The following is a 13,198-nucleotide window of genomic DNA, read 5'->3' as shown; positions in this document are numbered from 1 at the left end:
TGAAATAGTGAGAGACATCAGCATAATACAATTATGACACATTAGATCAGGATTTGCAGCATACCATTAACAATCAGTTCTGACTGCAGAGAACAATTACAGTTAGATGCCTTTTAGCAAAAATGATTTTTGTTTTTATTTTTTATTAAAACCCCCTATGCTCTTGTATACATATCACAATATGTGACACCTAGGCTTCTAGGGAAAGAGGGAAAACATTATAACAGAGGTAATTCTGAGCTACTGTATGAAAACAAACATAAAACCTTCTACTTGTCATTTAATGGAGATATATTATTAAGAACATACCATGCAAATATATTGCCTTATGCATAGTTGTTTTTTTTTTTTTAAGATACTGTGATATAGAAGTCACAGTGGGAAAATTTGGAATAAAAATAAGTTGATACTAAAGGTTTAGCATTTCACAGTCTCAAACTGTAGTAGGAATTGGTGCTCTACAGAACACCTCTGTGGGGTGAGAGGTTCTGGATTCTCAGTGGACAAGGGAGAGTCTGAAACAAAAAAGTTGGGGAACTTGCCTAAGCTCATGGTACATTAAATTGATTTCTTCCCCAGTTGTGCTTGGAGAAAACCCTCACACTTGGCTTCTTGAGTGCCTTCAGAAGCTGGGGTGGCAGGTTCTGAGTGCTTTGGATGTCACATGCTCCAACTTTTCCTGTGAGGAAAAGAGTAAATGGGTGTGTCTGTGCTCAGTGTGTGCCTTCCGTGCTTTTGAAGGAAATACAGGCTATAACCATCACGGTTTTGAAAAGCAAAAGCAGGGAGAAAGTTGAAAAAATACAATGATTTTTAAATTTCTGATTTTTACCTTTTCAGTATATTAATCCCCAAATCCAGGCCAATCTAGTCTGCTTAACTTCTACTTCAGCAAGTATTTTGGGGGCTTCATTTTTTTTCTTTTGGACTTGAAGTACAGACACCTCTTTTCTGTTCTTGGAATCAGTAGCAGAAGCCTAATGTGTGACACCAGGAGGAAAAGCATTACCTGAGTGATACCATGTGGACTTGAATCCTTGTCCCCGAGAGAACACTAGCTGACAGCTTGTGGTCTAGTCTGTTGAACTACTTGATTATTATGTTTTTTGACCACCTTATGTGCCTGTATTTGTAGCATTCTTGTCCTTTTACCCTTGGGAGAGACAGGAGAATGTTTCAGCTGAGGAAAGCAGAGGCAAAGTAAACCCAACTATACACACCACTTCTGTAGTAAGTAAACAGCTTTGAACTGCACAGCTGAAGAGAAATTGTTCTGGAGTTCTGTTGCATAATGCAAGGCAGCATCATCTTTCTCAAGTCTCTGACCATCAAAGAGAAGAAAATATTTACCCAGTGGGGCAAAATGAATTCCAGAATGATGTGCACCTTGTGAGGGTAAAAAAAATCTTTGTAGCAAAGTTTGGTTTCGCATTTTCTGACTCCATTAATTGATACTTCCTATGGAGACTGAACCTGTTGAAATTTTAGTTGTGTTTATTTTGCTGTCCTGATAAGTCTGGTTGGAATGGGACGAAAGGAATTTGAGTGATACTCTGTTTAAACCAAACCTGTAAGGTAGTTGTAGCAGGCACTAGAATGGGTACTAGCAAAATAGAAAACAGATGTAGGGAGGAAAGTGCCAGATGTAATGAAACAGAGAGATCAGATGGATCACTTGAGCTTGGGAGACAATGGGAGACTCTTCTGGCTTCCTTCTGTGCTGACTTGTGTGCTGCTTTCCTTTCATTCCTCCAGCAATGCTCATGGTATAACCTTGTAATCCCAGCTGGTCCCTGTTGCAACCACCAGCTACTTGGTTCTGTGATGACTTTAGTGAGGAAAACAGGCTTTTGGTTCATTTTGTTCTGAGATTTGGAGTTTCAAAATATCTGGAAACAGGGATCTTAAAGCTGAAAATACTGAGAAGGCTTGGTTTGCTGATGCCTAAGGTTAACTTAACCTTCAGGTTAACCTGTTGTTTTTTGGGATATTGTGTCCTCTTCTAGGTGAAAAGTTGGCTTTAGGTATATACAGAATTTCTTTTGAAGACACAGAATCATAGAATGGTTTGTGTTGGACCTTAAAACCCATTTCATTCTAACCCCCTATCCCCTAACACCTTCCACTATCCCAGGTTGCCCCAAGCCTTGTTCAGCCTGGCCTTGGACACTTCCAGGGATGGGGGGTCCACAGCCTTTCTGGGCATCCTGTGCCAGGGCGTCACCACCCTCACAGGGAAGTGCATTTATGTTATACACTGGTAAAGTCTTATTGTATAAAAATATGGGTAGACTGATCTGTTGTTTTCTGTAGTCATTTTATACTCTTTTTTGTATCACCTGCTATGAAAAATAGATTTTTTTGGATTAATATGGGCCAGAATCAAGTTAGCTGTTTTTTATAGAGTATTTACAGATTTTTTTTTCCTATTGGTATGGTATGTAAAAAATAGCATGTATTGAGAATAGCACTTACTCTACCTTTTATTTCATGAGTTACCTAAGTTTCACCATCAAAATCAAAGCAAAAAGATACCTATTAACCTTAACACTGCCTTGAGTCGTTTCATTGCATTATATAAAGCTGTGCATTACCCAGTGTGTGTTTTTAGCAGAACCACCAACTCACAAATGCTACTTTTGGCACTAAATGTTGTGCTCATCCATCCCTTTTGATGATTTGTATTCACTTTGGGGTTATAATGTTAAACAAGGGAATCAGATGAGTTTCATAACACATTTACTGTAACATGATACTGTGAACTGAACTTGCTATTATTTATCTTCTTTTATATTTTCTCTTGTTCCAGCATAAAGCCAAGGTAGAAGCAATGACCTTAGACCTTGCTTCTCTTCAGAGTGTGCAGCACTTTGCTGAAGCATTCAAATCCAAGAATCTGTAAGTACTCAGAGAATTATATGTAATAATTTCTTGTTATTTTAATGTCTTTATCAGCTGAGCACAGTTGGCAGAATCACCATAGTTGGACGGATCACCAACTGCAGTTAGTGAATAATCTTTTCACAGGAATTTTTTTCAATGTAAATTAAAGATCATTTGTTTTCATACTAAAATAAAAAAAATACAGGTCTCTTATTATTTGATGTGTAGCCCCAGTTTTAAAGGGCATTTTTACCCTGTGGCTATTGAAAAAGACCAAAGGTGAATTGCATAAAACCAGCTCAGACAACTTTTAACAGTTTTGCAGTGGTTTGGGAGAGGTCAGGGATGAACAATTAGTGCATTGCTTCTCTAGTTTGTTTTCTAACCTTCTCTCTCTCCTTTTTGTTTTCAAACATTTTAAAAAATATAGCCCTATGAGCCAGACAGCTCCATTTTCCAGACCTGTATGTGGAATAGTCCATTAAAAAAAGAAAAAAAAAAAAAGAAAAAAAAAAAAAAGGGGGAGAGGTTGTAATAACGACATCACTTAACAACAGACAAATTTATATGGAGATAACCAGGTTAGATTCCAAGTGATTTGTTTAATTTAGCTCAAACAGAGCAATGAATCTCTGAATTGAAGAAATTATTTGAAAGCTTTTATGTTGCAACTCTTCACAATAAATTCCACACTTTGTGCTTTTATTCACAGTTTGACCCATTGATTGTTAGTATTCAAACTTAGCTTTTTTCCTGCAAATATTTCTGTAACTGATATGCATCTTACTGTTCTTCTCAAGAGAATATGACCTCTTAGACAACTTTGAAAATACATTGTCGTAGAGAAAATACATAACAAAGAGTGGTTTTTTTCACTTTTGAAACACTGCCAAAGCTAAATCTCACAAGGATAGACAGATGACATTTTAGTACTTATAGGTCTTTTAGATTCAAGGAATTGTCAAAACTGACTTCTAACAGAAGTTCCTTTACTGCCAAAATCCTTAGTATCAATATTTTCTTATCATGTCATCTTCATGTATTAAAATTTCTTGAAAGACAAATCCTTGCAGTATTGCTGCTTTAGTACTAACTTGGTTTTGTAGTGTGAGAGCAGTGTGTGTTTTAATTTAGAATCTTGATGCTTTTAATATGCTACATTTCTTTAAATGTATGGTGCAGTGCAAAGTCAAAACCACCCTTCTTCCAAATGCAGCTCTTAACCTGATTTGTGTGTCGTAGATCATACCATGGTTGTCCTAGCTAGTCCATTAGGTATGGGTGTTTGTAAATCCTTGGAAGTGAACATGCTTAAATCAATTTTTGCTGGAGAACTTAGGAAATGAGAAGATCTAGAATCAGTGAAACCTGTTTTGTTTTTGTTGGCATAGCATTTTACCAGTGTAGCTCTGTTCAGCTGGATTGTCAGTGATGGACAGGTTTTACTAATGTTTCACCCTCATTTTATTTGGAAAGACATTTAGTAATAGACAGCATCTAAAGCCTCTGCCTTGCCTTCAGGCCTTTCTGTCTTAAATAAGTGCTCAGATGTGCCTGTGTCTGGCAGAACTAGTCCAAGCATGATGTGAAAGTCTATGTTCCATATCTGTTGTGAGACTTGTGGGGTTTTGACTAAAATGAATTTCCAGTTATATTTTGTTTAAAGTCTGGGGCTGGATGAAAACCAGACCCTACACACTGCCTGTAGCAGTGGATCTTTTATCTGATGCAGATACCAAAGAGCTACCTTACAATCATCTGCACTGGCAGCAGGATGGACTGGAAGACCTATCTATTTTTTTGTGATTTAACTATGTCTGGATAAGGTTGGAAAAGCAATTATGTGGCAGAGGCATCTTATTGCTGCAGTGGTGGGCCGATGTGTTTTCCAGCTCTAATGAACACTAATGACCTTCGTCTCCTTGTTCGTTTGTTTTGCCACAGTGTCCAGAGGCTTTTGTCATGTTGGGGATTCCTTTGCACCAGTGGCTTTATGAGCAATTGGAATCTTACAGGCTCCAATGACAGACTGAGCCTTGTTCTTTATGCTTGGGCCAGTCTTGTCTGTTGACAGCCAAACTTTCTGAAAAGGGGTCGATATCCCTGTGGGAGAAGCACATTGTGATGGATTCCCCCCCTTTCCCATGAGGGACCTGTCACTCTTAAGGAAATACCTTAAGAGAATTTTCTTTCTCTTATGAGTTTCTCAACAATAAAGTAGTCGGAAAAGCAAATAATGTGTTTGTTTTTGTTTCTGTTTATTTCCAAACGAAACCATAATTTGAGCTCTGAGTTGTATAGACCTTGGTTTCTGGGAAAAACTACAGTACTTCTAAAATGCCAAGGAGAAATTTTGTATGAGTGCACACATTTTAATAAAGACCTGTATTTTATTTCTCACAGCACTTAATGTGAAGAGGCCTTTAGTATTCAGTGGTGAACATCTTAAGCTTCTCTGTGCAAGTAGTGATACTCTCTGTTTAGTTTCTCCAGGCCACTGCTGGTTTCTGGGACACTGGTATTTTCCAGAAGCTGTTGGTCTTGGTGACACGTGACCTAATAACTGAAAATTTATGAAATAGGTAATAGATAGGTATGCCTTCTGAAATTCTGCTTTTCTGGCACACTTTGTGGCTCTAGGTGCTATTTTTTGTCAGCAGATGTAAGGATGTACTCATAGTCACATCACAACCTGGGACCCTGTTCTTCCCTGGTTGATAGCAATTGGAAAATAGTCTTGAAGAACAGATCTCCTCCTGGATGAGAAAACTAAAATGGAACAACTCCAGAAAAAGGATCCCTAAATTGCATTAAAACCTCTTGCAGCTGGGGAAGCTGGGGGTGCTTGTATTGCAGAGAGCAGAGAGGAAATTGCTGAAATTGTGAACTCCTGCCTTAATCAAATAAGTTGTAGAGAAAAAAAACCTTCTTGAATGTGGTTGGGAATCTGAGAGATTGTGGAACCTATGTGAAGAATGAAGAAATGTCATCCTCTGCTCAGCAGGAATTTAACGGGGCTGGTTGCACACAGGAAACAAATGATTCAACAGAGGGAGCCTTGAGAAAAACGTAAATAATAAACGCGAGGAAAGAGTTACTCTGAAAAGAAATATTTAATAGGAATTGGAATAGTAATTTAAAGCTAAGAAGTCCTCCTTGAAAGTAAAAGTCAGATGATTCATCTATAAGTTATCATACTTCTGAGGTTTGGTAGAAATCTTTTATTCCTGTTAGGATTTGTTAGGTGTTGCAGACTTGTCTACAGATAAAATCTGAGCTCTGAATATATAAACACTGGTAAATGATGCCATATTCCTATAAATATATTCTAGAAAATCTTTCATCCTCACAGAAAAAAAGATTTTTTTTTTTTGTTTGCATTATCTATACTCTTGAGTTGATACAGCTGTTTCTCTTTCTGAGACTTTTTTATCCATGCAGTTTCAAATAAAGCTTTGGGCAGAAGGGTTTTGCAGATTATTTTAGATCCTGCAGTTCTGTGATTGCAGGACTCAAACTTTCTCTAGGAGCGGGACAGTGCCTTCCAGTTTTTTTTTTGTTCTCACAGTTAGGAGGATTCTGTGGGCAAAATAAGCTAAAAACCTAAGTTAGTTGGATCTCCCAAAGTCAACTTTGGGAGAAGACAGAACAAAATTGCTGTTTAATGTTTGATTTACCTCTTACCCTCTTGTAGCACAGCCTGAACACAGTGTGGCTAACACATAAAATGGATGTCCAATAAAAAATTGGGCTCAAGGGTTCCTAGCACAAATTTTTTCTGAGAAAGTCAGCTGTCTTTTAGTCTTTAGTATTTCTGGCTTGTTTTCTGCAGATACATTCCCCACTGGATATTTCCACTAGGAGTGAATGAACTCCATCTTCCTTCCTGGTGAAGGCAGTGCTAGGGTTAGAATGAAAATGGGAAAAGAGTTCTCAGTGCACCTAAATGGCTGGATTTGTTCAAGTTGCTTCTTTTATATGTATATCAAGTCTTTCCCCTCTGCTGGTTTCCAGCTCAGGCAGTTCATTGAATGTTTCTGTTATGGAAAGTCAAATACATGATCTGTTTATAATAATGTTCTGGGCTAAGATGGATTTGGCATGAGCTGATTTTTGTGCAGCTGGCAGAGGCAGACCAACCAATCTTTCATATTAGTGTTTTGGAACTAAGAAACACAGAATTGAATCTGCTATTCATTGAGTGGGCACAATGTGAGGAATTATGGTTGGTATTAATCCCCCTTATAGACAAAATGACAGTCCTCCTGTGATTGTATGGAACACAGCATTGAAATCTAGTCAGGGTGAGCGTGGGATAGTTCAGGGTCTGTAGAATTGGTGTTTGTGTAGGAGTGTAGACTTGTGGATGTGGAACTTTGGTATCTATTTCTCAGTTTGATCATCACACACTTGACTGAAACCTGCATGCTTTCACTGGGGGACAGCACTGATGTTTCAGTTCTAAAACTTCCAATATAGGACCTGTTGTTGATATTTACAGCCGTGGTGTCATGGAATTTGCCTGGTCCTCATCATAAGAACACCTCCATGATCAAAACAGTCAGCAGGCAGGAGTGAGCAATAAAGTTAGAGATGAAATTTAATGTGCATTTTTAGTTTTCAGTGATGCATGGTGCCACTTGGTTTGAATTAAAGTTATCTTCTGCCAAACAGTATGACTTTAATTTAATGTTCTCAATGTTCGAGGAAAAAACCCTGAAATCATCCTGAAAAAACTTGAATTACTTTAAAGATATGAAATAATGTTTGCCAATAGCTACTGCTTAGAATTTTCTGAATTGGTAGGAGCAATTCACAATTAGGCAGGACTTCCAGATGTAGATCTTCACTTCAGTTACATTTCTATACTTTAAAACAGGAATTTTTTTTGGTGGTAAGAATTGGCAAATGCTAACAGTTTATTCACTAATGATGTGTGTAGAAATATGGAAAAGACAGCAGTTATGAATTATGGTTCTCCATTTGGAAGTTTAGTCTCTTCTTATTTTCCTAACCAGACTCAAAATGGAGCAGACCAGGTTTTCAGCTGGCCTCCTTAGCTGAGGCCCCAAGCTCTGTAACTGCATTCATTTTTCATGCTGCAAGCAGAAGTGTGCTGAAACCTTGCAGGTGCAATTAAGATTTTGGAGCCTGATGAAAAGTCAATCCAGAATATGGTTTTTCTGCATTTTCATATATTATAACTGATATATTGCAGGTGTGTTATTTTTAATTCCAGTTGAACGACAATTAAATCATAGATACTGTGTGATAAATTATAGGCATACCAGAGAATACATATGTAAAAATGGTATCTGCTTAGCAAGTTGTTACAAATGTAACTTAAAGGATCTGGAAAAAATGAATATATGATTCAGAAAAATTATCAGTGATGCCATTATGCCAATATGTTTAATGGTTCTGTAGTTGATGTATCTCTATCATGATTGTTGCCACTTCTTATTGGCTTTTCAAAACTGAACATATTTTAAAGTACTGTACAATTCTGTTAACTCTTTGCCATTTACAGAACTACTTTTTGTGAATTAAAACTAGTGACAGTTGAGATTTTACATTTGTCTTCTCAACTTAGAGTACAGGTGGCATCCTGGCAGTGCTACTGAGGCACAGACTTCTGGACAACATTGTTCATTTTGAGCTATCAAAAAATACCCACATTGAATTAAGTTCTGAAACATGCATAGTTCAGAAGTTACTGTTGCAGACAGCACATATCTTAAATTTAAATAAGATCAAAGGCTGACTACGTTTGAAATGTACATAAAAATATTAGGGTAAAACTTCTTTTTCTCTTTGTGGTGATGCTGTGCCTTATTAAAGCCTAGGGATTGGTTTTCTGCATAAATAGTTTTTCTTTTTCTTCTTTCTTCTGTTTTTAAGCTCTCGTACACAATTACCCTTTGTGGTAGCATGTGTCAAGTCATGTGGATCCAAAAACTATTTCCATTATTTTATAAATTAAAAATTAAAAATCTCAGAAGTTTAAGCCCTTCCCCCTTTTCCTGGAGGCAGAGATCCCGATGTTTTCATCAGATCACCTTTCCTTTCATCTGCTCTATCGTGGAAATATCTCCTGCCTCAGAATATTTTTAGGTTTTTGTAAAGTAAAATCCATATTACTTCACCATAACTTTACATACAGTTACATCTACAAAATTTGAAGTGTTTTTAAACATTACTAACAGGAAGATTTTGTTACGTGTTTGTTACGTAGTCTTATGACTATAACTGTGCTGTCCAAAATTTACAAACCTGACACTTTTGGACACTTTGCACTCACTTCACTCTACTCTAATGACGAAACCTTGATAACCCTCCAGGGACTTCCTGCTCAGCACCCTGGTTGTTCTGGTGCCCATTTGCAGCCACATGTCTGTGCCTAAATCTAGGCTGAGTCTAAGATGGCTTGGGGCTCTGCCTTCCTAAAAAATTGCCACAAGATGCAGCAGCTGTGAAAGCTCTTTTGAGCATCTAAATAAGTAAAATATGTATAATTAATATAATTGATTAAAACATATTTTTATACTTTTGAGCATTATGGCTTAATGAGTTATGAGAAGCTCTGTGTACTTAACTGATGTTGCCTTCTAAAATTTTTGAATTATAAGGCAGAAGTAACTATTTAATTACATATACATTAAAATATATTTAGCCTATTCAGTTAAATGCTTTCTAGGGGAGATAATTAAAACACAGAAGGCAGAGTCTTCTGGCACCTGGGTAGGGAAGCCTTGCTGCTGGCCTGAGACTGGCCCATGTGTCTTCATCTTAGAATCCAGAAATTTGTGTAATAGACTGAAAAGGTTGTATTTCTTTATTAGCTGTTCCCCCAAATCCCAGAGGATGTCAAAGTACATTAATTTCCATCATGACATGGAATCTTTCAGATCTGAATGGCAGCACACAGCTGCTATAGGGGCTTTCTGAATTCTGTTACAGCTCTATAATCTCTGAGCGAAACAGAGGAAAAAGTCATTGGCAAGTGAAATGCTCAAAATCCATGAGGTGTTTTATTCTTTGAATGATCAACCATGGTCCCAAAAACATTTTCCAAGGGTTTAGCTGTTTTCAATTGAAAATATCACAAATATGTAATAAAAGTAGTAATTGCCTTTTTTTTTTTGGGAGTTGTAGCTTTCTTTTTCTAACAAGTCCTTATTGTGTGCAAATGAAATTTGTATGTTTAGAAGTACATGCAGAAACAACAAATCATTCCATGGTGTACTAGTTTGAAAACAAACCAGTGGGAGGCACTAAGTCAGAATAACAATTTAATGGAAATTAAAGAAAAGGGGAAAAAAAAGGTAAAAGAAAACACTGTCAAACTGACAGAGTCAAGGTACAACCTGACACCCTGTTAGGCAGGGTGGTGGTAGCAGTCTGGTAGAATGGTGGCTGCAGTCCTCTGAAGCAGTGATCCTGTAGTAAAACAGTCTGCTCTTCCTCAGGAAGTCCAATGGTGGCTGTGTAGCTCCTGTCCTCTGGAAATCCAGTGGGAAGCCCGGTGTCTCTGGTGTTCAGCCTCAGATTATATCCACGATGGGATGCTTGGTTCCTCCCTCTGGGCGGAGCATCTCACAATGGGGTAACGAGTCATGAGGCCAAGTGTTGATTAGGCTCATTAACAGGAGAATAGTCCGGAGGGAGTTATCTCTGAGTCAGGCGGCAGGACAATGATGGGCAATTAACAGAAAGATAGTCTGGGGGGAGGAGGCAAGGAAACACTGCCCCACCTGGTTTCAACGGCTCCTGAGGATGGTAATAGAATACACTGCAACCCAGGACACATGGTTATTGCAAAAATGAATGTTTCTTTAGGTCTGGCTTATGGTTGTTTGTAACTGCGTGTGTATATGTGCAAATAATGATTTGCTGCCTGAGTTTGAAAAAGATGCACCACTTTGAGGTAGCAAGTGGGCTACTGAATGAAAATTACCAGATTCTGGATATTTTCATTGCTGCTCTCTCTTATTAATTTCTGAAAGTGCAGAATGATGTGGGGTTATTTTAGTTGTTGTCCTCTCTCTGTATATATAAGAAAAAACAATAAAGGGAAAACCATGACTAATGGATGTTTTCTGTTTAGTTCTAAATCAGTTGAGACCTCTGTTCCCTCTCCAAACATTTATGAAATTGTACACTGAAGATTTGAGAGAGGTAATGAATAATGATTGAGGGGTGGTTGACCTATATGGCAGTATGCAGATGATGTATTAGGAAGGCATAGGAGCAGCTGCTCATGATAATTCCCATGTATGTGTTATGAAGGAAGAATCAGAACAGTTTCAGTCCACTGCCATTAATCTCTTAGAAGTGGGGCAAAAGTATTTGCTGATCAACAGTGTCAAATCCTGCAAAGAAATCCAGTAGGATGAATTGCAGAGAATTTTCCTTGCTTCTAGCAGGAGATCATCCATCAGGGCTCTAAGTCCTGTGTTAGTGGCTTGCCTTAAATGAAGCCTGTCTGACAAGGATCCACATTTCTGTCAGCTGGCAGTGGGCAATAAGGGTATTTTTGCTGACCTTTCAGCCCATATTTTTAGAAAAAGGGAAGTTAGACATTAAGTATTTGTTTGCAAAATTCATTGAGTTAAGCAGTGCTTTTTTTTTTTTTACACTGTACAAGTAAATATTTAAATATTTTTGTGTCAGTATTAGATTATACATGGTTCTGAGTTTTCCTGCTTCTGCCTGAACCCTGACTTAGTGATTTTCTTGTTGCTTAGTTTCCTGTCAGTACTGCTTGTAAAACTGAGGGGGATTTCTGGAGATGGTTGTTTAATTCACCCGTTTTCTGGAGAGCCATAAGCTTATCTTGCCTGTTGGATATTCCCTTTGTGTATATAGGCATTCCCTCATGGAAAGAAGTACAACTTTCTAACTTTCAGAGAAAGCAACATGGGTGTTCAGGATTATGGGGTGGAAAAGTTTGGTGGGCTGTGACTTTGCTTCTTTGTGGAAGAGAAGTCACAGCTCTGCCTTCTTTACTGGCCGTGACAGAGGTCTACAGTTGCTTATGGGACTTTGGGGATATGGTGAGGCCTTTTCTGTTGAATTTCTGTGTAATTCCAAACAGTGTGAACTTTTCAAATCGCTTGAGAAGTGCCCCAGATGGTGTGACATTCTGCTTCATGGGAAGATTTGAAAGTATTCCCTTTGCATACTCTCTGGTTAACTATTTCATTACGTTTGAAATGGGAGAACACCAAAGCCAAGAACTCTGTTGACATTTTGGTGGTGTTTGTTTAACCTCCTAGTGCACAGGCTACATTTGTTGAAAAATATTATTCTTACCTTTGCAAATCATCAGTAATTAATTCCCTTGGAAATATCTACTGCTGCACACAGCCAGCTTGGGAGGCTGCTGACAGATCGTAGTTTTACATCAGGTGCTAACAAATTGATTATTAAATTTCATAACTAACTGATTTATAGCAACAATTTAATTTCTGTATCTCTCTAATGTATTCACTTACTGTATTTTCAAATAGTTCAGAGGAGTTGGATTGCTCAGTTTTTTCTAATGGTGAATTGTGCAGAGCATGTGAGATCTGAATGACTTCCCCAGTGCAAAGGTTAGTAAAGTATCACAGGCTTGTGAAGTGCACAGAATATCAGCTGCATTTCAGCTCAGATATTCACATTTGAGACTGTCCTGGCTAATTTTGCATGCTTTTTAACTTTCACTAAGTTGTAGCTGCACTTAGCAGCACGGTGAGGGTTTTCTGGGATTGCTGTGTACCTTGCAGTTGGAGCAGTGAGTTCCTGAGTCTCAGTCAGGCTGTGAAGGATTAGAAGCAGTGACTGCCTGTTATAATGGAGCAGATCACACTCAGTCCCAGTGCCCACCTAAAAGGTACTGGAAGCCCACGTTAGGTCCCTTGGTGGGGTGTAAGTCACTGCCTGAAGACATTTTAAGGAGACATAGAGGCAAATTTTCATAACACTCTGCAGGGTCTTTGCTGTAGTGTTTCCAAAAATATCTAATGGGCATCATGGTTAGAGGGAGCACTTGGTCATGTTGATACCAGGAGTAAACACTATGGAGAATTTGCTTTGCTGCTGATATCCTTTGTTGGCCTGAGCTGTGCCTTTGATGTAGAATTACAAACTATTTTAAACCGAGGGGGGATGTTTTTTTCCTTGGGCTCAGGAGGAAGCCTCATGCAGATTGCAGCAATGTTTTTAATGAACTTGTGAAATCAAGGTCATAGTTCTGCTATCACTTGAAAATACTCCTGTCATAAAGCAAAGCTGCAGTGCCAGATGTGTGGTGTGAATTGTCACGTATCTT

The 13,198-nt window shown here is 38.2% G+C and overlaps 1 protein-coding gene across 1 annotated transcript in view; it reads left to right on the top strand.

Annotated features, from left to right (window-relative positions):
* The window catches only part of WWOX (WW domain containing oxidoreductase), a 488,561-nt gene that overhangs the window by 93,278 nt on the left and 382,085 nt on the right, over positions 1 to 13,198 (top strand). Inside the window, exon 6 of the mRNA XM_042027155.1 lies at positions 2,810 to 2,898. Within this exon, the coding sequence (XP_041883089.1) occupies positions 2,810 to 2,898 (89 nt within the window). The remainder of the gene's footprint in view (positions 1 to 2,809; positions 2,899 to 13,198) is intronic.

Source organism: Corvus kubaryi, unplaced genomic scaffold, assembly GCF_017639235.1.
Source record: "Corvus kubaryi isolate FWS band 111438036 unplaced genomic scaffold, C.kubaryi_AGA036_p1.0 37300, whole genome shotgun sequence".
NCBI classification, from domain to species: domain Eukaryota; kingdom Metazoa; phylum Chordata; class Aves; order Passeriformes; family Corvidae; genus Corvus; species Corvus kubaryi.
Note: the sequence above shows the minus strand (reverse complement) of the source record. Positions and strands in the feature narration are given on the sequence as shown.